The 25987-nt window shown below is 28.1% G+C and overlaps 1 protein-coding gene across 3 annotated transcripts in view; it reads left to right on the top strand.

The window, feature by feature from the left end:
* LOC129972751 (inactive dipeptidyl peptidase 10-like) overlaps positions 1 to 25987 on the top strand; it is a 471231-nt gene that overhangs the window by 250809 nt on the left and 194435 nt on the right. For all 3 annotated transcript variants that reach the window (XM_056087000.1, XM_056086999.1, XM_056087001.1), the window contains one exon: positions 14399 to 14497. In XM_056087000.1, coding sequence (XP_055942975.1) covers positions 14399 to 14497 — 99 coding nt within the window. The remainder of the gene's footprint in view (positions 1 to 14398; positions 14498 to 25987) is intronic.

The raw sequence follows: 25987 nt of genomic DNA on the forward strand, positions 1-25987 counted from the left end.
ACGTGTTGGATTTCGCTCAAACGTCAGTAGGTGTCTATACTAAAGATGTTAAATCTGTGTACAGAATCTTATCAATCTAGCTCCCTCCGTTTTGTAGTTATCGGGCTAACTTATATTCGGCTACAGACGGACTTCCTCTGAACCGATTTTGATCAAAATTTGACAGAAATCTACAAATTTGGTTTTAAGCCTATATACAAAATTTCATCCTTCTAGCTCAAAGGGGTTTTGAATTATTATCTTATCAAGTAAAATAAAAAGAAAAATTTGCAAGTAAAAAGAAAAGTATAGAGAATTTAGAAGTAAAATGAAAAAAAGGAAAGAAAAGGAATTACATAAAATTGGAAAGCATCATAAATTTTCATAAAATGTTCTTGTTAAAATAAATTTAATAAGTCAAAATGTTAATTTCGTAGATATTAAAAAGGCATAAAAACCTTCATTCATATAGATAAATAAAAACGTATATTATTAGATTATTTTAGTTCTGTTCTTTTGTGGGGGGGGAAGTCAACAAAATTGTTTCTGTTATTTCATATAATTTTTAAATTTCACTAAACTTTAAACAGTTAAATAAACAAAATTAAAACACATTCAACTTCCATAAAAATTCGTATCAAAAATATCATTTCCAAAAAAAAAAATAGAGCATCATTATAAACTCTTTTCATCCTATCCGATAGTGATTTTTTTTCTTTTTGTAACGAAATCAACCAGTGAGCCAATCAAAATCGCCATTGTACTTTCATTCTATTTCTATTTTTCAATGAGAACTGGTTTTCAGTGCCAGTTTCGAGTTTCTTCATTTAAGAGAAGAAGTAATCCAAAAGTTTGACTTTGTCTTCTTTTTTTAGATATAGAACTACCTTAAAAAGAACTTTTCGAGAGTGCGTGAAGAATATTGATTGAATTTTTTCTTGATTGCAAAAGTACAAAAGAAACGAGTTGTCCAAGCTACAAGGAATGTCAGTGAATTCTTTTTTTTAAAAAAAAAAGAAAAGAAAAAGATAGCGATATTGGTTTTTCTGCAATCCTTTTTTTTTCTGTTTTATTTAGTATTTTTATTTTATCAGATCGATGATTTTTAAGAAAGTATATCGGAGTTATATCCAAAAAAAAAGCCAATGTGAAAATCTATCATTTTTTTAATTTATTTGAAGAAATAGTTGAACTCGAGAACTTTTCGTGATTTTTATGATATTTTATTTTTAAAAAAATAAATAATATCATTTGGAAAAGAATATTAAAACATCAGATATGATAATTCAATTTTTCTCATAAGATATTGAATTCCCAAAAATCAAAAACCAGAGATACTTTATAACAGTAACTCAGATAAATAATTTTTAATTTTGCTTTTTTACTTTCTGGCATACAAATTATACAAAGAGAAAGTTTTGCAATCATCAGAAAATTCTAACTCACATTTTTGATGAATCTTCATATTTCAGATTTCCGAGAGCCTGAAAACACATTTTTAAAATTAAGTCATTCTGTCAACCGAACTCAGCTTGACAGATGGAATTTTGGATATGGTATTTACATCAACTTTTTAAATTTCTTTCAGATTTTGAGTAAAATCTGTTTAAAACAAGCCTGTTATTTTTTTTAATGTTAGAATACAAATGAACGCAATAATTACAAAAATTAAAAACCTAGATATATAAAATTAAGCATATAGTTTTAGCATCTAAAATTTTGATTTTTATCAAATTTTGGGCCAGCATCATCTCAGGATAAATCGTATGTCAACTATTTTGACAGGAAGGACACCCATTTAGAAGAAGTTAGTTTTTCAAATTGTCCGATTATAAGTTAACCATATAATTAGAAAACAAAGCGAGCTTGTTTATATACATATTTAAGATATAAAGCATAGCTACCTGTCAAATTTGGAAGCAAATGTATCAAGTGGGTTGACCGTTTGTTGGTCTGTAATTGTACAAGAATATAAACATGAAAACTCAAAAACGAAATGACTTAAATGTATAAAATTTTGTATTTTTTTTTTTTTTTTTTTTGTCTATAACTGTAGTTCTATGTCAAATTCCGATTTCATTTACTTATAAAAACTAATTAGAAATTGTTCAATTTGAAGGTAATGCTGAGTGAATTAATTTTGAAAAAAAAATCACTTTATTCATTTTTATTATTTCTGTGACAACGAAATTTAAAACATATTTGAGATACAATTTTAAAAAAGTTTTTTGTCTTAAGCGTTGGAAATTGACATTCAAAAATAACTTTCTTATTTGCCTTTTGATTTGGATTATTTACTCAGTACTCTTTAAGAATTCGTGTTTATATATATTAGTCCTACGTGATATTTGTATTTTAAATTTTTTAACATATCAACTTCTTTGATTTTACTTATAACATTTATTATTGTTTCAATTACTAATGTAGAAATTACTTTTTAAATTCAAAAATGTGTCATTACTAAAACCATAGCTTATTTTCATATTATCAAAAAAACCAGAATTCTAAAAACTCCAAATATCTAATTTTAAAATTTTAATTACTTATTAATATCATTTTCACAACTCATATATATGTCTATTAAATCTGTGCAGTTCCAATATGCTTAAAACCGAAACTATAAGTTATGCATATCAACTAATTGAATTACTTTAGTGAGATTTATTTTTAGCTTTATGCCATTATTTGAGCTACTTTTTGAATATTTTTTTTATCATTTTAAAACAAATTCTTATATAAATTTTATCCGAATTCGAATCTAAGATTTTGATCGAAAATTTAAAGAAAACCCTGTGTGATTTATATTTATATTTCAATTATTCAGCACTGTCTTTCACAAAACTCATTTAATTTGTGGCTATACTACATGCCTATGCTGCAAATATAAGCAAAACGTTTACGATATGAACTAATTAATTTACCTTCACAACAATTATTTTTGGCCATTATTTCGACTACTTTTTCAATTATTTCTTTTAACGTTTTAAAATATATCCTTATTCAAATTCCAATTTATCATAAAAATTTAAGAAAAAAATATTTAAAAAAAAGATATAAATAATTTGCACTTAAATTTTGATGAATCATTATCTTCTTCAGAACCTATGTTTACATCCATTAATTTGTTACTAGACTACTACGCTCACACTGCAATCATAAACAATAAGCTTTGTATATCAACTAATCACCTTGCCTTAGCGCGATTTATTTTTAGCCGCCTTCGCTGAATATGCAAAACCAGTAGTCTCGCAACAGTACAGAGGGATATGTACTTCAAAGTGTAGGCGAAATTCTCATTACGAGAACGAAAATAAACCCAAGAACAAAGACAGCAAGAAGAAAACATCTGGCCCCGAACGTTCCGACATTGATACAGGCAGAGGAAGAATCGTTATTCTTTTTTTTCCAATGTTTTGTTTTCGCAAAAACTAATGCTAAAAAAATGTTACGGAAAATGTGACTGTACATGTAGGTTTTGGATTCGTGCCGGCAGTATGATTTGGATTATTTGTGTTCGAAGTTCGTTCCGCGTTCCCCCCTCCCTCTCCCCCTCCATGGCTGTCTACTGTTTTGCATGGGTAATTGTAGTTGTTCCACGCTGTTTTTTTTAATGTAAAAGAATGAAAAGAAGTTCCGCAATAGGACTACATTCGCATTATTTTATTACAATTTTTCAATTTTATTATTTTTTTTTTGTCTTTTTTCTCATATGCTTTGAGCGTGAGTGTATTTCCTGCTTTTATACTTTTACATACACTAGGTACATAAAGGGAATGTATTACAATAATCAAAGTATTCGAATTTGCGAGTTTGAAGAATGTCCCCATTTTCGACCACCCTGAAGCAGAAAAATATATTTTTAGAATTATATCCATCTTTCGCTCGATTTATCTGTGAACACGATGACTCTAAAAAGCTTTAAATCTAGACGGATGTAATTTGTTATGGGGTGTTGAAACCAAATTTGTAGATTTTGTCATATTTTGAACGAAATCCAAGTTTTATCTGTACTCCCTGTTCTATACAATTGTGTATGATAATTATAAAATGAAAAGAGGTAAATGGATAAAATTTATTACACGGATTTAGCATCTGAAATATAAATCCATAAAAAATTTGCGACATAATCTCTGTTCGGTGTTCGTTCATCTGTACACTCACATGCATATAAATACAATAGCACACAAAATGCAATACCATAGGTAAATAAAATTTAATATGCGATCTTGTTATTAAAATTGTAGTTTTTGATCTTCAATTGCTTCTTCCAGTATCTCAACAAAAAAGGTGTAAAGTAGGAATTTCCCATAATTATTGCTACTGTTATCAGATTTTGGATATTTTTAATAGAATTAACATAAATTGAGTCAAACGATAAATGCTGATCAGTTGTCAGGTACTAATTTCAAACTAATGAGTGCAGATGATAACTGATGTTGATAGATAACATGAAATTGTCGACGATTAATGATGTTGATAGGTAACAGGAAATTGTCGCCGATTAATGATGTTGATAGATAACATGAAATTGTCGCCAATTAATGATGTTGATAGATAACATGAAATTGTCGCCGATTAATGATGTTGATAGATAACATGAAATTGTCGCCGATTAATGATGTTGATAGATAACATGAAATTGTCGCCGATTAATGATGTTGATAGATAACAGGAAATTGTCGACGATTAATGATGTTGATAGATAACAGGAAATTGTCGACGATTAACAGTAATTTAAAGCATGCCATGAAAGTGTGCCAAGAAAGAGTGTAAAAAGAAATGCAGTGCATTGTTGCATTTTTTTATATATATCAACAGATTTTAAGTGTTATTAAAAGAAAAAATCGTTTTCGAATTGTGATTAAAATCTGGAAACTTTATATCTGCTTAATTTGTAACTTTTAATATATATACGCAAATGAAAACTAGAAAAACTGATAAAAATAAAATGGTACAATGTTTCATTATAAAGGACAAAATATGTACTTTCTATTTTAAGTAATAAAGGCGTTTCCGTGCTTTAAAAACGCTTTAATACTGTAAACGTGATTTTTTTAAATTTTATTTGCTTATTAACACTGGAAAAATATTTTGATCAAAAATATGGAATATGGAATATATGGAAAATATGGAATAATTTTTAAAGAATCCTTAGGATTTTTCTCGTATTGTGTACATTGCATATTTTCTTTTTAGTATTGTTTTCAGGACCCCACAATTTCACGATAGATTTTGATTTTTATATTTTTGATTAAGAATTGATTTCTAATTTTCAGCACACTATTACACGTTTTTTACACTCTTATTCTTTATACATTTTAGCTTTAAATATGTTGCATTATTATCTTTCATATTTCATTATTATAAATATTATAACATTTCGCAATCATTTTTTTACAAACTCTTTATCACCACCAATTTTCAAAAACATCACAAGGTAAATTCTCAATGAGAAAAAATACTCATCAAAGTCCCCAGCTCTAATTACTTTACTGATTTCCACAATTTTTTATTTCATTTGAAAGCTTATGAGGTTTGGATATTTTATAAGTAGCTGCCTTTTCTTTTGTTCCGCCTCCATTTCCGAAAAAATTGGAAAATAAAATATTGATATAGGACTTAACCTCAGTAATTGAATCGATTTCGCTTAACTTCTTCAGTTTAGTGTGCATAGATAACCAATCAGAATGCTGCGTGTTGATTAAGCAAATATGTTTTTATTTGGGGTAATAAGATGTAGATATTGCAGTATGTAGATGTAGTAGCAGCTGGTTGATTTCAAGTTTAAATGAATACTATTAATTTCATAGGAAACAAGTGATCGCTGAAGTCGACTATTGAATTCATATCTAATAAATTAATTGTTTAAAGAAATCTATGATAAATTTAAATAACTTTTGGGTCATTCGGTTAAAGAGAAATAAATCGATTAGAAAAATGTTTTGGTATGTCAATAACTTTAAACAAAAATAGAAATATATTTATTTCCAAATCATTGAAGTATCTAGTATCATAAAAAATAATATAATTAATATCTTCGAAGACTTCCGGGCATCTAAGAAATATTACTTACACAAGAATCTTAAGTATTCGTTTGATTTCACATTTCCTGCCTATCAATGTCTATCAATGGAACAATTTCATTTAATCTTACATTTCCTTCCATTATATCAATATCTATCAAGGGAAACAGCTCCAAATCTTGTTAGGAGTCTTCACCCATCTTGACAATTATAACAACTCGACCCTTCACGAACCCTTCTCCCACCTGTCACTCGAATCACGCACGGCCATCCAACTGAACTCGCCAAATATCGAGATTCGCTCCTCAATGTCTCAAATTTCTAATCACCTGCAAAGCAGCAACAGCGAATCTTGTATTAACACATTCGTGGATTCGTCTGCGAAACAGTGATACTGTGTTGCTTGCATCTATTCGCCATACGCATGTATTGGTGTGATATTATGGCAGGTGGTTAAGCAGCTGGTAAGTAAACTCTAAACAACTTTATATATAGAGAATGTAAAAGTGAAACTCGAATTGCACAGAATGTTTTACCCCAAATATGCCGAAAATTGAAAATTTACAATTCTAATTTGCACTTTATTTTGAATATATTGTATGATTCAAATTATTTTAGACAAATATCAAATATAAGTCAAATATATTGAAGCAAGTCATTTTTACATTAGAATATGAGTCTAGAAAGCAAAAGATAATTTATAAAAGTATCAGTAAGTTAAATAAAAATAATAATAATAAACATAAATAAGAGAAGTTGTACCAAACACATTTTTCAAATTAATATAATTAAAAGTCGTTATGACTGTGTATGCTCCTAATTCCCCATCAAAACATTGAATCGAATTCAATTAATTCTTGCATAATTATTATATCTGTCAAAAGACAGAATATTGTCAATTTTTCAAAATGCAAAAGTTAATTACATATTAAATTAAAAATTCACTGAAATTATAATTATTCCACAGCTTTTTCTTATATTAAGATGCAAAATTTTATATTTTCAGTGATTTAGATTCAATTTGAATGCATTTTTTTCTTTAATTTTTGTAAATTTTTCAAAGTTTAATAAATAATTGAATAAATGTAGAAGAATTTGAAATAAGAAAATTTAAAGACGCTCCATTACTCGCCAACAGCGTGACTTCCAGTTATTTTACTTTTATTTTTATTTTTTAATCATTTTTGGAAATGTTATTTTTTTTCTATACACTTCATTTTTTTATTTTAATGATTTTTTATATTGATTTTATACAAAAGCATTTCTTTTATTGTTGAAGAATATGAATCTAGATTAAGAACGATTGTCAGAACACTTGAGCAGAATTCTAGTACAGTAAGGTAAAATTGACTGTAAAGGTAAAATTTAAAAGTAGACATTTAATAATTTATTTAAAAAATAACTATTCATTTGGTTTTTTTCATATTTTACTTTAATGACAAATTGACTATTCTTTTCTGTTTCAAAATGTTTAAAAAGACAATTTTTTATACTTTAGTATTTTAAGAAACTTTTTTTCTAAATACTTTAGTATTCATAAAAAAATATGTAGTTCTTAAATAAAAATTTTAAATAACTTATGGTGGAAATTAGCTATCTGTGATCTTTAAGAAATGATATGGTTTAAATGATATTCTCATTTTAGTTTAAAACTATTCAGACGATAAAAGAATTTTAATATTTATATTATTTTATTCAAAAAATGATTCCGCATTAAAATTCTCGAGCAAATCCGTTAATGGAATAAAAGTTCATAATAAACGGCTGCAGGAATAGCAACAACACAAATAGTTCGTAAATGAATTCATAGTAAATGAATGCAATGTCAAATATAAGGCAATATTTAGGAAACTTTAAGCGCACTGAATGTAAGTATTCAATGAAGTTGCCGTTGAAAGAAATACACGCTTCACAAGTCAAGTCATTATGCATCAGTTATGTTCCTGTAATAACATGTCAAACTCTGACTGTCGCCATTTCTATTTGTGTTTTTGCTTCCCTGACCCTCCTTTACAGTTTGTCATGTGACTTTTAAATCATATGTTTGTAAATGGGGAAACAGAAGTAATATTTTTTGGAAACTGTTTGCTTGATCTACCTATTCCCCCAATGATCTATCATTATGTTGACTCATTCTGAATACGCCCCTTCTGCCCTGCATGAAAGTTTGTTGAAATTGGCAATGGATCAGATATTTCCCAAGTATTGCTTTACAAGTAATTTACAACTTAGTTTAATTAACTAACAACTTTCAACTGCAATAATTATTGAAAATCTCAACAGATGTCGCTACGAATGCATACAATGAGAAAGGGTACAAAAGAATATTGATTAAAGTCAAATCCACCATTTCTCAAAATCTTTCCCAAATCGTTCTCTTCGGCAAAATCTATTTAGACGATGATCATATTTTTTTATTGTTGAAAATTTATATTTATGTTCCGAAACTACAATATTGTTTATGTGGGAAAAGGTCTTCAAAAATCAAAAACTCACCTAAGTTTTTTTTTGAGCAAAGGTAAAACGTCTCATAAGAAAATCAGGGAGTTTGATTGCCTTCAAAACTATTACAAAATAAAATGAATGTTATCAAAATAATTGTTTACAAAAGTCTTAGCTTTTATATTTTGTCTGGATGCTTACATTTTGGAAATCTTATCGAATTCCTATGCAATGTCTTATTATTTATTGTGATTTCTGCAATGACACAAAATTATTATTTGTACCCAAAGTTGTAGATAATGAAGACTCATGTATGCCTGGTATGGTATTTGTTGTATTTTGTTACATATATAATGCATTTATTCTAACGGTGAAATGTGAATTCAATTTCTACCATTTTTGTTTACACTGAACTTCAGGTAACAAATGTTTTATTTAAATCAAAATCTATGTTCTTTATTCCATTCAAACTTTTCAAAACAAATTCGTTTCTCATTTTATGATTTCTTTAATGTTTAGATTCTGTATTCAGAACACGTGGAATGCTCTCAAAAAATGCAGACATAACTTTCCTACTTATCAAATTTCACCCACCGAAATTGGTGAATCTACGAGAAAAAAAAGACATTTTCTCCCGTTTCATAGAAAAGAATTTATCCCATACAAATCTTGTTATCAGAGCTTTCCAGCTTATCCCGAAATATATTTCTAGCGTACATTTCCAGTAGCTGGTTTTCTGCATTTATCTAAATATATTTGGACTCAGAATAAGGATCTCTTCAGCAAAAGTACCAAAAAAGAAAGAGAGAGAGAGAGAAATTGCTGAGGACATACGGAAATGAAAACGATGAAGATGAAAGAATAAAGATGAAAATAAATACGGAGGGAGATTACTTTGGGGAGTTTATTGTACGCCAAAGAAAGAAGTTGGGCGAGACAGTGTAAGAGCAACGAAATGTCTTTAGCTCGAATTCATATCTTTTCATCGGTTTTTGTGATGTTCTGGTTTCGATTATAGCAGTGGGTATTTTTGTTTTTCTGATATGATACATCGAAATATCAATACCTCTTTCAGAAAAAAGCATATTTTGGTTTTCCTAGGATTATATGTATCTGTTCATTGCATATAAATGACAAAAAAAAAAATGCAACTTCCTCATATGAAAAAATAAAATAATAAAGAGTATTCATGTTTATTAGAAGGAAGTACTTTCTTCTTAGAACAGAACATGGAAGATTCATTCAGTTTTCATTCAGAAAAGAAGTGAACTTAGTGTTCTTTTTGAGGGTAAAAGAACGAGGGCTTTCGTTATTTTTACTGCCATTATTTACTTTCTGGATTACACAGTATAGAATAAGAATACAGAGTAATCTTTAAAATCTTTGCATTGAAATTTAATCTAAGAAAAACATTAGATTTTTTTAATCATTCTTCCCATTTCAAACTTCTTCCGAGTCCGAAAAACCTATTTTTAAAATTATACGTGCTTGGCAAACTTTTCTTGAATACGATTGAAAACAACATCTCTTCCAATAAAGTTTCGTGTGTGGTTTCAGTATATGATATAATATAAATAGTTTTCTGTGCATTCAATATTTTAGATTAAACCCGACAAGGAGAAATGTATCTGTGTGCTTGCCAATGGATCTTCTGTCAGTAGGTTTTGCAACAATATCAATTGCAGCCGGCTTCACAGTTCATGTGTTGTTTACAGATGAGGCCATGTTTACATGTGAGGTTGTATATGATTCACACCATTATCATGTGGGCAGACTAGAATCCAAAGGCAACATTACCACATCTTTTCAACAACGATTCAATGTGTATGTGTGGACAATTATTGATAACGACTTTTTAATAGGCCCATATCTACTGCCGAAGCGACTCATCGGTCAAAGTTATCTATCTTTTCTGGGACAGGTATTACCAGAATTGCTGCAAGATGTTCCGATCTCTATTCGTAACTGAATGTGATTTCAACCTGATAGGGCGCCAGCCCACTTCAGCGGGGATGTTCTCAAGTTTCTAAATGTCCATTCTAAGACGCGATGGATTGGGCGTGGTGTACAGTCTCTTAACCACCATGATCTTTTCCTGAATACATATAAAGAGTTTTGTTCATGAGACTCCAGTTGAGTCAACGAAAGATCTCGTTGCTCGAATATAATGAGTTGCTGCACGTGTGTGTGAAATTCATGGCATATTTGGTAATATTTGGTCCCACTTTAGTAATGATGTTCGTAATTACATAAATGCCATTTTTGAGGCACGACGGATTGGGCGTGGTGGACCAGTAACTTAGCCACCCTGATCTCCCGATTTATCGAGTATCGATTACTTTTTCTGATTACACATAAAGAATTTTGTTCATGAGATGCCACCTGAGTCAGCTAAGGATATCGTTCGAATATATCAATAGCTGCTGTCTGTGTGCGTGAAATATCTGGTATTTTTTGCAATATTTGATTCTACTTCAGCATTGATGTTCACAAGTACCTAAATGCCATTTTTGGGGTGTGATATATTTGGCGTGGTGGTCTAATAACTTGGCCACTTCAATCTCCCATTTCGTCGAATATCAATTTGTTTTTCTAGGGACATCTGAAGAGTGTTTGTTTATGAGACTCTAGTTGAGTCAGCTGAGGATCTCGTTTGTCGAATATCAATAGCTGCTATACGCGTGGTGAAATATTTGGCATTATTGGCAATGTTTGGTCCCCCTTCAATAGTGATGTTCGTAATTTCCTAAATGCCATTTTTGGGGCACGATGGATTGGACATTGTAGACCAGTCGCTTAGCCACCCCGATCTCCCAATTTATCGAGTGTTGACTACTTTTTCTGGGGACATCTGAAAAGTGTTTTTCATGAAACTCCAGTTGAGTCATCTGAGGATCTCGTTTTTCGAATACCAATAGTTAATGCACGCGTTGTGAAATACTTGGCATCATTGGCAATGTTTGGTCCCACTTCAACAGTGATGTTCGTAATTTCCTATTTGCCATTTTTGAGGCGCGATGGATTGGACATGGTAGACCAGTCCCTCGGCCACCTCTATCTTCCAATTTATCGAGTGTCGATTACTTTTTCAGGGAACATCTGAAAAATATTGTTCATGTGTCTCCAGCTGAGTCAGCTGAGGATCTCGTTGCTCGAGTATCAATAACTGCTGCACGTGTGAATGAAATACCTAGCATCTTGTCAGTTTACGCCAGTCACCTTACTGACACTATCAAGCCTATTTCACTGTTGTTGGGCGCAATTTTGTACAGTTCTTGCATACGTTGCAGTTGTCGACGCCGCCGTCATTAAACGCTTTTTCTTTCTTTTCATCTCTTATTTGCGTCCCTTGCGTTTCATACAAAAAATGATTGCTTTAAATAAATAAATTATTAAAATATTTTCGTTGCTGTAGAAAATAGAAAAAAATCCTCTTGTTTCTGTTGAATTAAAACACTCTACATTAATGGCTAAAGAATTGGATTGCGACCTATGTTTTCTATGTGAATATTATTTACATTCTTATTCTTTACCACGCGTCCCTGTACCATGAATTTGAAATAACCCTGTATTCATTGTCTTATTTATATCTTACATATATTTATCCTCATATATAAATAAATATTGCACTTAAATATACAATAAAATAGATAACTATCAACATGGGATATTTTCATCAAAATTTAAGATTTGTTTCGAAATTTTGGGGATAAATATATTAAGGAATGGTGTTTCAAAATGTATAGTTTATTCTCTTCACTATGCGGTTAACTCAAATTAAAACTTTCCATATTCTTAAATATTTAAGATCATAGAGGAACGAACAATATAGGTCGTCGGCATTTGCAAAGAATTCACTACCATTAATCTTTATGTAACGAAATGGATCAGTCGTTCTTTTCAATAATTAAAAGTAATGCGGTGACTTTCAAACATTTTGGTGGTTTCTATTCTTGTTAACCATTTGCAAAACATCTGTCCTTAACAAATAGAAAGGTGTGATAGAATCGGATAATCAAATTGTCACCATAGTGATTAAGTAACAAATAGATTGACTCTTCCCTAATGGTTTTAGAGGTTTAGAATGTGGGCGCACAAGAGATATTTTATTTATATAATATTAATACCGCTCGCTAGGACATTATCTACTTCTGAAATGCATTTTTATGTGAAAAAAAACTGTTTTCTTCAATGTAATAAATGACCTTCTTAGATGAAGCCGCTTTTTTATTGCTAATACATTCACATATTCTTCCAAATGCGGTAATTTACTTATAATTTTAGGCATCAATCTGCACTCCAATTTATCGATTCAACAGCAATGAAATGGCAAACGATAATTGAAGTTATAATAATCGTTTTCGTGTTTTCAAAAAATTCGCAGCTGCAAACATGACTAAGTTTAGATTTAAAAATATAATTCGATGTATTTTTTGGTAGAAAATGTATTTTTACTATGCAAATTGATTAACATTTTATTAATAATTTATTTTAGATTATTTAACTTCGCTCGGAGAAAAACATCATTAACACTTTCATATGCTGTACAGTCATATTTGTTTTTCAAGAATATCTTTATCTACTCAAATTAATTTACCATGAATCAGAAAGACAGAATTATGTCTGTTTGTAAGTACGATAACTCAAAAAGGCTTTGAGCTAGATGAATGAAATTTCGTATATAGCTTTTACACCGAATTTCCAGATTTATATCGCATTTTGAACACAATACATTGATAAGAAGTCTGTTATCTGTCTGACTGCCCGAATATATTTTAAAGTGATAACTAAAAAAAAATGAAAAGAACTGGATAGATAACATTTGGTACATAGATTTAATATCTAAATTGTAGATACTTATGAAGTTTGGAATCGAATCCGTCAAATAATTTAATTGTGTTTCGAGCTGTACTTTCACAAGCAAGTAAATGCGATATCTCAAAAATGCAGTGATTTAAAAAAGAGAAATTTTGTAAGTGATTTTATGACTATTATTTTAGTTCTGTAATAGATTTTCATTTCAGTCGTCAGTCAAAAACCAACATTTCTAGAAAAATAACAATTTTTTTCAATAAAATATTGTCATCTGTATTAGAAAATATTGCTGTAAGCAAATCGTTGTTAAAATTAGCCTAAAAGACATCATTCTACAAAATTTAGCTTTTCACAAATATGTGAAAAAATCTTTTTTTTAAATTTTATACAGAATTAAAAGAATTTGGATAAAAAAATAAAGAACTAGAAAAAGTGAGTTTTTTTAAAATTTAATATTCTTTCATTTATAAATAACTTAACAAAATATTCTTTAGATAATGAATTTATTAATTTGTTTATCATTTTTTTTCACCAAGAACATTACTTCATTACTATTAAGTATATTATTAAGATAATATAAAAGACATTTTCAACCTTAATAGTATTTTTCATATATAAATTTAAAAAATATTACTTGACGATAGCTATTTATGAATTTTTTAAAACTTTTTTACTGAATATGAATTTTTTAATTATTTTTTAAAACTTATTAATTTTAAACACATTAATTTTAATACATTGTAAAATGGATTATGGAATAAAAAACAAAGTCGACATTTTAAAACTTAAGGTTGTTCTGTATAAAAATAAACAAAATATCGTTTTTCGCTAGCAAATTAGCGTTTCATCAAATTTTTTCATTAAGAACGATACTTTAAAATCATTATTTTATCCTTTCAAACAACAGTCTTTTTTATTCTTTTAATCTAAGACGAAATTTTTCTTTTTCTTTTTGTTTGTAATTTTTTTATATAATAGGACCGTTTTTTATATTCATGTATTTTCTTATTTTATATAATAACTTATATTTTTATTATATGCACCATATCTAATCATGTCTTTACACTAGTGTTAAGATATGTTTTCTCTTGGTTATGTTGATATTTCTTGTTATTTATAATATTTTTTTTTTATTTCAGAGGACCTTGGTCCCCGAATTCGGCATCCCCTCATGGAGTTAGATGATGTCATGGATGGAGTCTTTGTGCCTAGATTATTTAACGGAACGTGGATATCAGGTAAGTCACAAACTCAGTTTCTCATTTTAAACTCGATTTCTCACCATTAGACTAGAGGCTTAAAATGTCTTTACAATTTCGGAAACATTGTTATAGGAATATGTCATCATTGTCGAACGTTACCTTTCGCGTTTTGTAAAACTAATTCTAAATTTTGAAAATGAAAAAAAAAGTGAATATATAAAAAAAGATTCGACCAAAGATTTTATTTCGCTGACGTTTTTAATGATAGTTTTGGTTGATATCTTGTAAATCGAAAATACTTTTGTAGGAATGCGTTGTTATAGCTGAAAACTTTTATCTTCATCCTTTATAAGAAATTCTAATAACTGAATCTAAAAAAGGAGAAAATAAAAAATTAGATTCTGCCAAAGAAGTTTTCTACAGGGGGTTCTAATGCTAATTTGAATTAATATATTTATATTATTTTCCAATCTTTAACGTTTTAATGGATTCTATTAAACATTTTTTGGGGTATTAAAATATAAATAGATCGAATATTTATAAAAACCAAATTTTCATTCCAAAGAAAATACTCTTCCTTTAATAAATGTTAAAATAGATTAAAATTGCTGACAAAACTGCAATCAACAAAACACATAATGCAGGATGCTCATTTCTTTCCTGATTTTAAATAAGTTTTATTCTATAAAATAAGACGAATAAATCCGCAATTTACATAAAATGTGGCATATACAATAAAGTTCACTATGTTTTCTCGCATGAAATATTGAACATTTTCAAACTAATTTCTTTAAAACATATTATATTGCCTGAAAATCCAAGAAATAATACAAAAACTTTTGAAATTCTTGATAAAATCAGGATCAAATTTCCTTTATTGCCTTAGAATAATCTTATTTGAGGCAAAGAAGAAAGAGAACGAAAGAAATGCTTCATTCCAAAAAAGAATGCCCTTTATACTTTGCCGTGGTGATGAGAATTCTAAAGTATCTCATGTTATTCGAGAACATTTTCAACTTGAAACGAAAAGAAAAACAGAAGAAAACAATAGGAAATAAGTTCTTTCTACAACCAGAATTCTTTTTTGTGAGAATAATGTACAAAAATTTAGTTTCTTCTTTTTCTTTCTTGCTTTCTTTGTATATTTTTTCCCCCTAGGCGATTGCCTTAAATATTTCAAGTCTGCAAAGCCCTCTAGAAGCGCTGTGATCATTTCTCCAGTCCTCCGCTAGAGGTCGTTAAGATACTGGAGTTTAAAGCGCTTCGATTCAGTTTATGAGCCAACTGAAGACAGACGATAGCTTTAAATTGGATTTATAGCTGAAAGAAAAAAAAATGGCTTATGGATGGTTTAACTAGATTTCGAAGTTCTTGAAGAGTAAATTGTATTTCAAAAATATTTCTGCTTTTGCTTATTGGTTTAACATTAATTGGATCGATGCATATTTAATTGATATTTCGATACATTCTTATAATTAGTTTAGGAAAATGCAGAATGCTTTACAATCAGAATCAACGAGACAATAAGAAATTAACGATGCTACGGTACAGTGCATTTATTTCAAATTAGTAAAACGGTGAAAGTTTGAAGAAAATAAGTACTATTTAACAGCAATAAAGAAACTAAATGAACCACGATTTTGAAATGTTCTATTAAATTAATGAACACCTAATATGGATTTATAGGTAATTGTTGCATATATAAAAATTCAACTGACATTATAGGCTTAGTTGAAATAAATAAATAATCATTTTTGACACTGCAGTTACAGATAATATCTGAATAAATAACGTAAACAAAGTTTTAAACTATTTCAAAGGGAATTAATTTTAGTTTTATTTAAAGTGGTGATTCTCAAATTGGGAAATGCACGAAATATCTTGATTTCTTTACGTAATTTCAAAACGTAATCTGCAATGACATTAAAATAAACAAAATTAAAAATATATATTATCATATGAAATAAAGACAGAAATAACAGTAACGATATCGTCTTTAAGCATATTATTTGTCCAAAGGTTTAGTAATTCTATTAAAATACTGATTCGAAACATCCGCTTTTATCCCGGAAATATCAATGTCTTTTTATTTATTTTTTTGTAAAATGCGTTTATTATTTTTCTAATGGAGTTATGGATCTGTGCCAGAAGAATTTGTTCTCATAACGTACAATTCTGCAATTATATGTAAGAACAAAAGTTTATTTTCCTATTTTTCTGATTCAATTATTTCTTATATTAATATTAATTTCAATTCAAATTGAAAAATAAAGCACAAAAAAAAAAAATCGTCTGCAATATTATTGACGACTTTAACTATAGCTTCATGTATCTTTCCAGAATTCTTATGCCTTGGTTTGTATTCTTGATGCTTTTAATGCTTAGAATTCTTAGGTGCCTTTATATTTATTTTCATATTTACTTGCTGATAAATTAAAATAAAAAGTAATGGATAACTACTAGAAAATGTTATTCACTGCTCACTTGCTGTTTTTTTAAAATTTAATTGTTTTGAAAATATTACCCACCTAAATCACAATCGGATTTAAGATCTGTAATGCGCGTGGGTAATTTAGTGAACTGCGATTAATAATTCAGTACTGTAACTGTTAATTTTTGAAAGGTGAGAAATTCGGTGATTTTTCAACGAATTATCTGTGCTTATTATACTTGTACTCGTGGATTTGTATTTCTGCACACTGGTACAGTATATACAACAAACTATATCTTATTTTTATTCTCGTATTAGAAATAATCTATTTTCAAATTATAAAGTCGCGACAGTTTTTATTTTTCATAGAGAATACCCTTTCTATAAGTTACAGTCATTTACAGAAAAAGAAGGTTCTGCTCTGAATGTCAGAAACCTTGTCTTCAAATTACTTCAATGAAAGAGAAACGTCGTTTTCCACTGACTGTGATTTAAATTCAGGTCTTTCATACTCTCAAAAATGGAATCTTTTAATTGATTTTCCTCTTTTTTCCGGATGGTAATAATTTCCATCAACAATACCATATTTTAAAATTTTCAGAATCAGTGATTAAATGAATTTTAAATATTCAATTAACTATCAGTTAATGCATTAATTTTAATTAAATTTTGGTGCAAAGTGAAAGTTGTAATAAATGTGAGATAATAATAAATAATGGTCTGGTAATAAATGTGAGAAAAAAAATTATCACAAGAATGTGTGATAATTATATTAATGAAGAATTCGCAATTAAAATGTAAAAAATTAAAATTTTAAGGAAATGCATTCATAAATAGAACAACGATCCTTTTTTTTTACTCAAAAGTCCAGACATCAATAAAATTGTATTTGTAAGAGGTGCTAAATTTGTGCGATAAAGAAATTAAGTCAAAATGAATATAATTAAGGAAAATTCCGTAAATATTCATTAAAAATTGAACTAAGTTTTGAATAAGATTAAAATCCCATTTTGCATAGAATGTTTTTATCATATAATTCAAAATTTTCATTCATTTATAATATATTAACAAGAATTTTAGATTAGTATGAATTGTTAACTCTGAAAGAGATATCGAGTTTTTTTTTTTAACTTTTTAAGATTTCTGTAGAACAGTTTTTTTTATTTTGAAAACCTGTACACTAGTACCATTTAATTATCTTTCTTAGAAATTTGACTTTTAAAAAATTTAAAACTTTTTTAAATTAATTAAAACTTTAATTTAATATTTTTAATAGTAAAATACTATACTCATTAATAAATAATAAAAGAATAACTCAATAAGAAATAATAGATGAAATAATAAACGGATGACTACAAGAAATAATAATTCACTAGCGAGCTAACAGATACAAACTTCGATTTTAAATCTATAACGGCTTTTTTTAAGTTTAATAATAAATATTAGATTTTTCTCTTAAAATAGATTTCAAGGAAACCATCAGCTTTTGATCAAATTCTTTCTAACCGAATATTTTTATCAGATCAAATATTTCATTAAACCAAGTAACGCAAAATATTTTCGAATAATAATATGAAAAAAAAAAATATTTCGTAATATTTCGGTTTAAATAATTTAATAAAATATTAAACTCTTTAAAATATATAAACTTCAACACCTCTGTAATAAAAGTTAACTGAGAAATTTTCAGTCCATACGAGACGTAACGACATTGTTACAATAAAAGTTCTGTCTATTTCTTTTTTTATACATAAAAAATAAAAAGAAGCATGACTCAAATATTGCACATATTTGATATTTCGCCAAATACATTTCAAAGAAACTACCTGCCTTTGGTTAAATCCTTTCTAACCGAATATCTTTCTGCAGATCAAATATTTCATTAAATTATATTTCCCAAAATATTTCCGGCTCAAATATTTTAAAATATTTCTTTCGAAGAAAACCTTAAAATCTATAAAACTTTACTTCTCTTTTTATTTCAACAGCGAGCGTTTAGGATCTAAATGGTTTATATCATCGATGAATGGATATTTAATATAAATAAATAGTCTCGGTTTCTTTGGATTTGGATATGTCACATAAATTTGATCCTTGAAAAGAAACTATCAACTCTATAAATTTACGGTCAACAAACTTTGTCAAAAAGAGCTATTTTTATTTTTGGCAGGCGATTTTTTTTTATTTGTGTTTTCGAAAATAATCCAAGAATTTATTTAATAAGAATAATATTTTTGTGTGTAGCTTTCCGATGGCTGAATAAAACTAACGTGGCGAAGGTAAACAGGAAATTGAATTAAAAATATTTTCATATTTATTTTGAAGATATATTATTAACTAGCCGCCTTTGGCGACCAGCCGGTTCGCCAATCTTAATGTTCATTTAAATTTTAATAATTAAATAGGTTGAACCGGAGTTTAACCCCCTTCTTCGCCAAGTTGCGATAACGCGCTAAAGCTGGAAATCTTTATTATGCACTATAATTGAACATCTGCTCCTTTGCTTTTGAACATTTCGCAAGGCCGTTGTTTGCGATTTTTAAAAATTTCGCCAAGCAGGGGATAAAACTCCGGTCGTACCATTAAATATTTTACGCAATTCCAACTTTAATAGATTCTTCAGCAAAATATTTTAAAACTTCAAATTTTGATAGTCATATAATTCACTCATAATATTATAAAGGCCTTCAGTCATAGCGTGATATGTATCTCTCTAATTTTTTGTTACCCCTCGTAGAAATTATGCTTTCAATTAATATGTAAATGATTAATCTGCAATTAATATAATAATATTTTTTACTGAAACAAAGCATTTTTTTAATACTATGATCACTGATAATAGAGTCACTGAGCGTTTACACTTTATGGGCACTAAAGAATATCTTTCTTAATTTATGTAATATCTCAAGAATTTGTCCACAAAAATTTCTCAGATTCATCAGGAACAGATCGATTCATTAACAATGTTTCATTTTAAATGCATCAAACACTAAGAAAATAAAATGAATAGTTTAAAATAATCGGTCGAAAACAGGTTTAAAAAAACTACTTAAAAAACGATGTACTCAAAACTATAAGCATATACAAAAAAATATATAATTAACATAAATACAATTTAATTACAAAAGCATGCAATTAGCCTGAAAATAATTTAAATCATTGAAAACAGGTTAAAAAGAACTACTTAAAAAACGATGTATTTAAAACTATAAGCATATACAAAAAATATATAACTAACATAAAAACAATTTACTTACAAAAGCATGCAACTAGCCTAAAAATAATTTAAATCGTCCGTTGGTTGTCATGCCAACAATCAGAACACAGTGCGCATGCGTGAATTTTCTTCGCCAGTTACGTTAACGCAAATGCGTGAATTTTTCTACGCCAGTTGGGGTAACGCTATGCAGATTATACATTTTTAATTTCCTTTATTCTGTGTTATTTTAATTCAAAAGTACTTCAGAATGAATGTGAAATATGGATTAATTAACAATGTTTAATTTTAAATGCATAAAACATTAAGAAAATAAACAGAATCGTTTGAAATAATCCGCCGAAAAATGTTAACCCTAGCCTCAATTCTGTTGGGAGAAAAAAATAACTGAAAGTTGGCGGTGGGGAAAATGGAAGATTTTTTTGGCGGAAAAGTTGGCGGTGGGGAAAATGGAAGATTTTTTTGGCGGGAAAGTTAGTTTTTAACTAATAATTAAAATTCTAATTAAAATTTCAAAAAAAGGGACCCCAGGTGCACATTCCCGACCTCTAAGGTATACATGTACCAAATTTGATAGCTGTATGTCAAATGACCTGACCTGTAGAGCGCCAACACACACACACACACACACACATTGAGCTTTATTATAAGTATAGATAAATATGGCATAAGATGATGTAATTTTAAAGACATTCGGTATGTACAGACGTTAATAGCGACTGAATGTTTTGAGTGTTTACTTAAATATTTTACTTATTTTTTGAAGAAAAAAAAAATTATTGCATTTCCAATAGTTTTTTCTGCTTTTTTTAGAAATAGTATAATTGTAAGTGTAAGCGGTTATGCCAAATTTCTTTTCTATTTTAAATCGGAATATGTTTAAACTCTTGCTTATTAAAATAAATTATTATTTTGGTGTTGCAAACGAGCTAAAATTAATAAACTACGCCTTATTATCATCAATACTTATTTCAGTTTTATGTTATATCATAACAAATTTATTATTGATGATTAAAATACAGATTAAAATCTGCTAAACTTAAATACATTTGCTGTATTATATTCACTACAATGTATTTATAGCCGTCTAAGTATTTTATTTTTTCTTCATATAAAAACAAATCTGACATTTTATTTTTACGAAGGTATATATATTTATGTAATAAAATGTTTTTATATATTTATGTAATAAAATGTTTTTAACCCTTTGCAGTCCGAAAAGTAATGCAATGCATTATTATACATATGTGTTTATAAGTATTCCTTTTAGTGCTTCGAAATCTCAGAAATAGTTGTAGGTTTATTATAACTCTAAAACTTAATTTAAAAGTTTTTGCTATTACATGGCTTGTATAATAATCATTATCCGAGAAGAATGTGAAAACGATGCATTCTGCATAATGGCAGTCATATAGGACATGCAAAGGAAGATCAAAATATTTATATATCTTTTAGTTCCATTTTAACCTTCTGCTGTTTTTATTATTATATATGAACTATCTTAAATTTATGGTTTCATTTATACAAAAAATTCCAGATGTCCAAAATTCGAACTTAACCTTTAGATGCAGAAGGTATTTCAATACATCTTTATAAAACGAAAATTCCGAGAAACAAATGAATACTTTTTATCTTCTTTTTTTTTTGAAATTATTCGATGATGTGGTATGTAATCCATGTATCTTTCCTGGGAACAGTTATTTTTGACTTTGTTTGTTGGCAACATGTTCAACAGCTACATATATGAGTAGAAAACGGAGGAATAAAATTTTCTATAAGGTGATGAGTAACATGCAGATAAGTTCTGCTGACGAACTGATGCCTTTCCGATATAATAATGCATCATATGAAATGCCCTTAAACATAATTAAAATTAGTGGTTAGCTCTAAATTGACCACATCCTGTTGCTTCATCTTAATGTAATGAATATAGATATGTTATTTTTTTTTTTTAATTTTCTAAGCATCTTTTCAGTGGGTGGTGACTCTCACTCATCTCATTTTGAAGTTTTATTTATTTATTTAATTTTGATTCTTAAAAATACCTGCAGAGTAATGAGAAGATGGAAATGAACTGAACGGGAGAATTCAATTTAAAACAAATATATATAGTTATTTTTCGGAGCAATAAATAAGCCCTCTTTTATATGTGAAAGTAAATTTTACAAAACGCGTAAGCTTATACATTCCAACATTTCTCAAATTTTACTCGCCTCAATTCCACATTCTTAATTACTGTAACTTTAATTACCTGACGTCGTTCTACTCGGACAAATGTCGGGACCTAAAATAATTGCGGATCGCAGCAGAAATTAGAAGAAATTTTGTTACGTAAGCACAAAACTGAAAGCTAGAATCTTATACTTTCAAAAAAATAATGAGAAATTAAATATATATTTCATTATTTTAAAAAATGTGCTTCAAGATTGCAATAAATTGATAATCCTTTTGAAAAATGTCTATAGATTGCTAATATCTAAACTACTAATTCTTTTTGAAAAATGTCTATAGATTGCTAATATCTAAACTGCTAATTCTTTTTGAAAAATGTCTATAAATTTCTTATTCTTAAATTACTAATTCCTCTAGAAAAATGTCTATAAATTGCTAATATCTAAACTACTAATTCATTTTTAAAAATGTCTATAAGTTACTAATTCCTAAACTGTTAATTTCTTTTCAAAAACGTCTATAAATTACTAGTTCCCAAACTGCTAATTTCTTTTGAAAAATGTCCATGAATTCATAATTCCTTTTGAAAAATGTCTATAAATTGCTAATTCCATAACTGCTAATTCCTTTTGAAAAAAATGCCTACACTTGAGAACTGATTTTTGTATTTTATATAAATTAAAAAACGAGTAACAAAATAAAATATTTGAAAATCCAGTATATACAATTCATATTCAACATTTGATTTGTCTGAAACTGCAATTCATTTCTTACATTCTAAAACTTCTTCGCGTTATTCCTTGTGGAATTTTTTACATTTATTCTTGAGTAAGAATAAATTTAAAAGAGAAATTGTCTGAATAACATTCTTTTGGTGAAATTTACTTTTTAATCAAACGTATTAATATAGAGTTCTTTACTTTTACTTCCAAACTAAATAAGATTAGATAAATTTACTCTTCCTTCAAAGCCAACGAGTTTTGTAACTCTTGATTAATATTTCGCGTTTTAATGCATAAGTAAGCGCAGTGTTTCAATTTCAAGTGAGTTTTCATTAATATCTCAGTATAATAAAATTAATGTATTTATTTTGTGCATGTAATAACTGAACATTCATGAAAAGTTATTACATTGTATAGAAAAGGCTTTTCATTTGTCTATATTCAGGTCCATTCTGCAAGAAAAATCTTAAGAATCATACTGATGTCATTTGTTAAATGAAATTTTCTACTTTTTAACATCATAAATATCATATTTTGGGGAATGGTTTCGCAGGTTATTACTGAATCATCGAAATTATGAAGGCAGCAAACAATACATAAACCATAGTTCTGATAAAAAGTTTAATTTGAATAATGTTATAAATTTTTTCATAGATGTAAGGCAAATAAAAATATAGATAGTCGTATTTCATCATGCGTTTTGCAAAAGTTCACAACAAATTAATTTTTTTATTGATTTTTTATAATTTAAATGTTATTGAGTTATGTTTAACGAAGCTACTCTAAATACAATTTTACGAATTTATAACATTTTTTTTCTCTGCGTAATAAATCTAATGGTAAAGAGGATAGTTTTACAGATGCAATAATGGCTATTTAATAGATGCCGAGTCAATGGTCTTGGCAACGAATTTGGCGACTAGTATAAAAAATGGATGATTCTGATTATTCAAGTATCTTGGCGATGGCTCCATTAAGAGTCAAAATCCATCATTTGCTTTAGATAATCCGATGTCCTGTATATAGAAGTATAATAAGCAGAATCAAACAAAAAGGAGTCGATAGTGAGTAATAATAGTCAATTAAGTTGAGTTAAAGTGAGCAGCTTAGCGAAGTGTCCAGCGAGATTTCTCTGAACGTTTTGTTTCGTTGCAGCTACATTGGGATTTTTTGTTGGTGCGCTGTTGTTACTGCAAGTTGTATTTTTTTTCTCTTCTTTTTTTACTCTGTGCTCTTGTTTTCTTATCGAATAAAGTATCGTTATCAGTTTATGAGTTGTTGAACCTTTCATCATAATATACCCACTGGATGAATATTAAAATATTTCCGAACAATATAGCAAGTAAACAAAATCACAATGTTATATGAAAAAAAAGTGCTTAAAATTGCTTAAAGATATTTCAGAGTTTTATATTAAATTTTGAACAAAATCTGTCAGTTCTCTGTTATGCATGGGAATTCGATAAAATAAAATCTGAAAAATATATATTTAAAAACATTTTTATAATTGTATGCGCGTGTATTTGCGCCATTTTTTTCATGAAAATAAAAAGATTCTTTGAAACTAGTTAAAAGCCAGTAGTATAAAAGTTAAATGAAATAGTAAATAATAAAACGAGCAAAAAGAACTCGAAAAAGTTCCAAAATCAATGTAACTTTTGAAGTTGAAATACAAAATGCAAATGAAAGAGCTTTCTTAAAAAGAAGCAAAATAAATAACAATCCAATTTCTACACTTCGTTGATATTATAACATGATAATAATGTCTACCCCCTTATTTTTGTAGTAGAGGGTGATAGCGAAGAAGAATAAACAATTTCAGATATGCCCTCCATATCCTCAAGCGAATTATATTCTAGTGTATCACCTTCCGGTGTTCTACAACTCATCACAGCTTCTGATTCATGAGATAGTATTTTTTTTCTTGTGAAGAAAGGACAGCAATAGATTGAAGCCCAAGGCTAACAGAAGACTGTTGGATGGTTTCACGAGATAGTAAATTCTTTGTTTCTCTTGAAGGGAGGATGGCAAGAAATTGGTAAGATGGTAAGAAAACCAGCATAAAGAGGTTTGGTGGTTTCGAAAGGTAATCTTTTATTTCTTTTGAAGGAAGAACAGCTAAAAATTGAGGGTTCAGAGAAAATAGGAGGAAATTTCGTGTTTTAACAAAAAAGAGATGAATGCAGATTTAACCTTAATTGATTGGTACGTGCTAATGAAATTTGTTTAAAAATAATCAGCGTTATTTTTCTAATGATTTTCGAAAGGTTAGTGTTGTAGATTCCGGAAATATATGTGATCAAATGATGTAAGGAAAAAAATTCATAAAAAAAGAATTTGAATTTTGGCAAAAACAGTGAAAGTGATTTCAAATTTAATGGATGAATGAAGGAAATATGATATGAGTTTCTTCATAAAAAGACTTATAAAATATTATTATTTATTTTTATAAAGATTTATTTATTTTCATTATTCAGGGAAAAAAAATGCATAACAGCTAAAAGAATATTGTTAAAAAGATGGTTTTTTTTTTTTTTTTTTAATTTTAGAAAAATATAAAAAAGGAATTTTTTTGTGATAAAAGTTCCGGAAGTTCTCAATAAAAAGTGCCAAAAATATTTAAGATAAGGTGTTTTATTTAAGATAGGGTGCTATATGCTATATTAAAAAGTAGTGTTTTTTTGCAAAAATATCTTTTTTTTTTTAATTTTAAAATTCTTAATTTCTGAATAGTCGCTTTCATAAACCTTTTGAATCTTGTTTTCTTAACAAATATTTTAGGAAGTTAATTGATTTTTATATTTATTTAATACTCGTTTTAATGCCATGTTACATTTTTGAAAGCAATTTTCTTAAATTTTGATACAGTTTTCTCACGAAAACCTTTACAAATTAACGTCTGATGTATTTTTTAATTCAAATTTAATATAATAATTTCAAAATAGGTTCTGCAATTTCTGAACTAGAGAATAAGCAATCTGTTC

The sequence above is a fragment of the Argiope bruennichi genome, chromosome 6, assembly GCF_947563725.1.
Source record: "Argiope bruennichi chromosome 6, qqArgBrue1.1, whole genome shotgun sequence".
NCBI classification, from domain to species: Eukaryota; Metazoa; Arthropoda; class Arachnida; order Araneae; family Araneidae; genus Argiope; species Argiope bruennichi.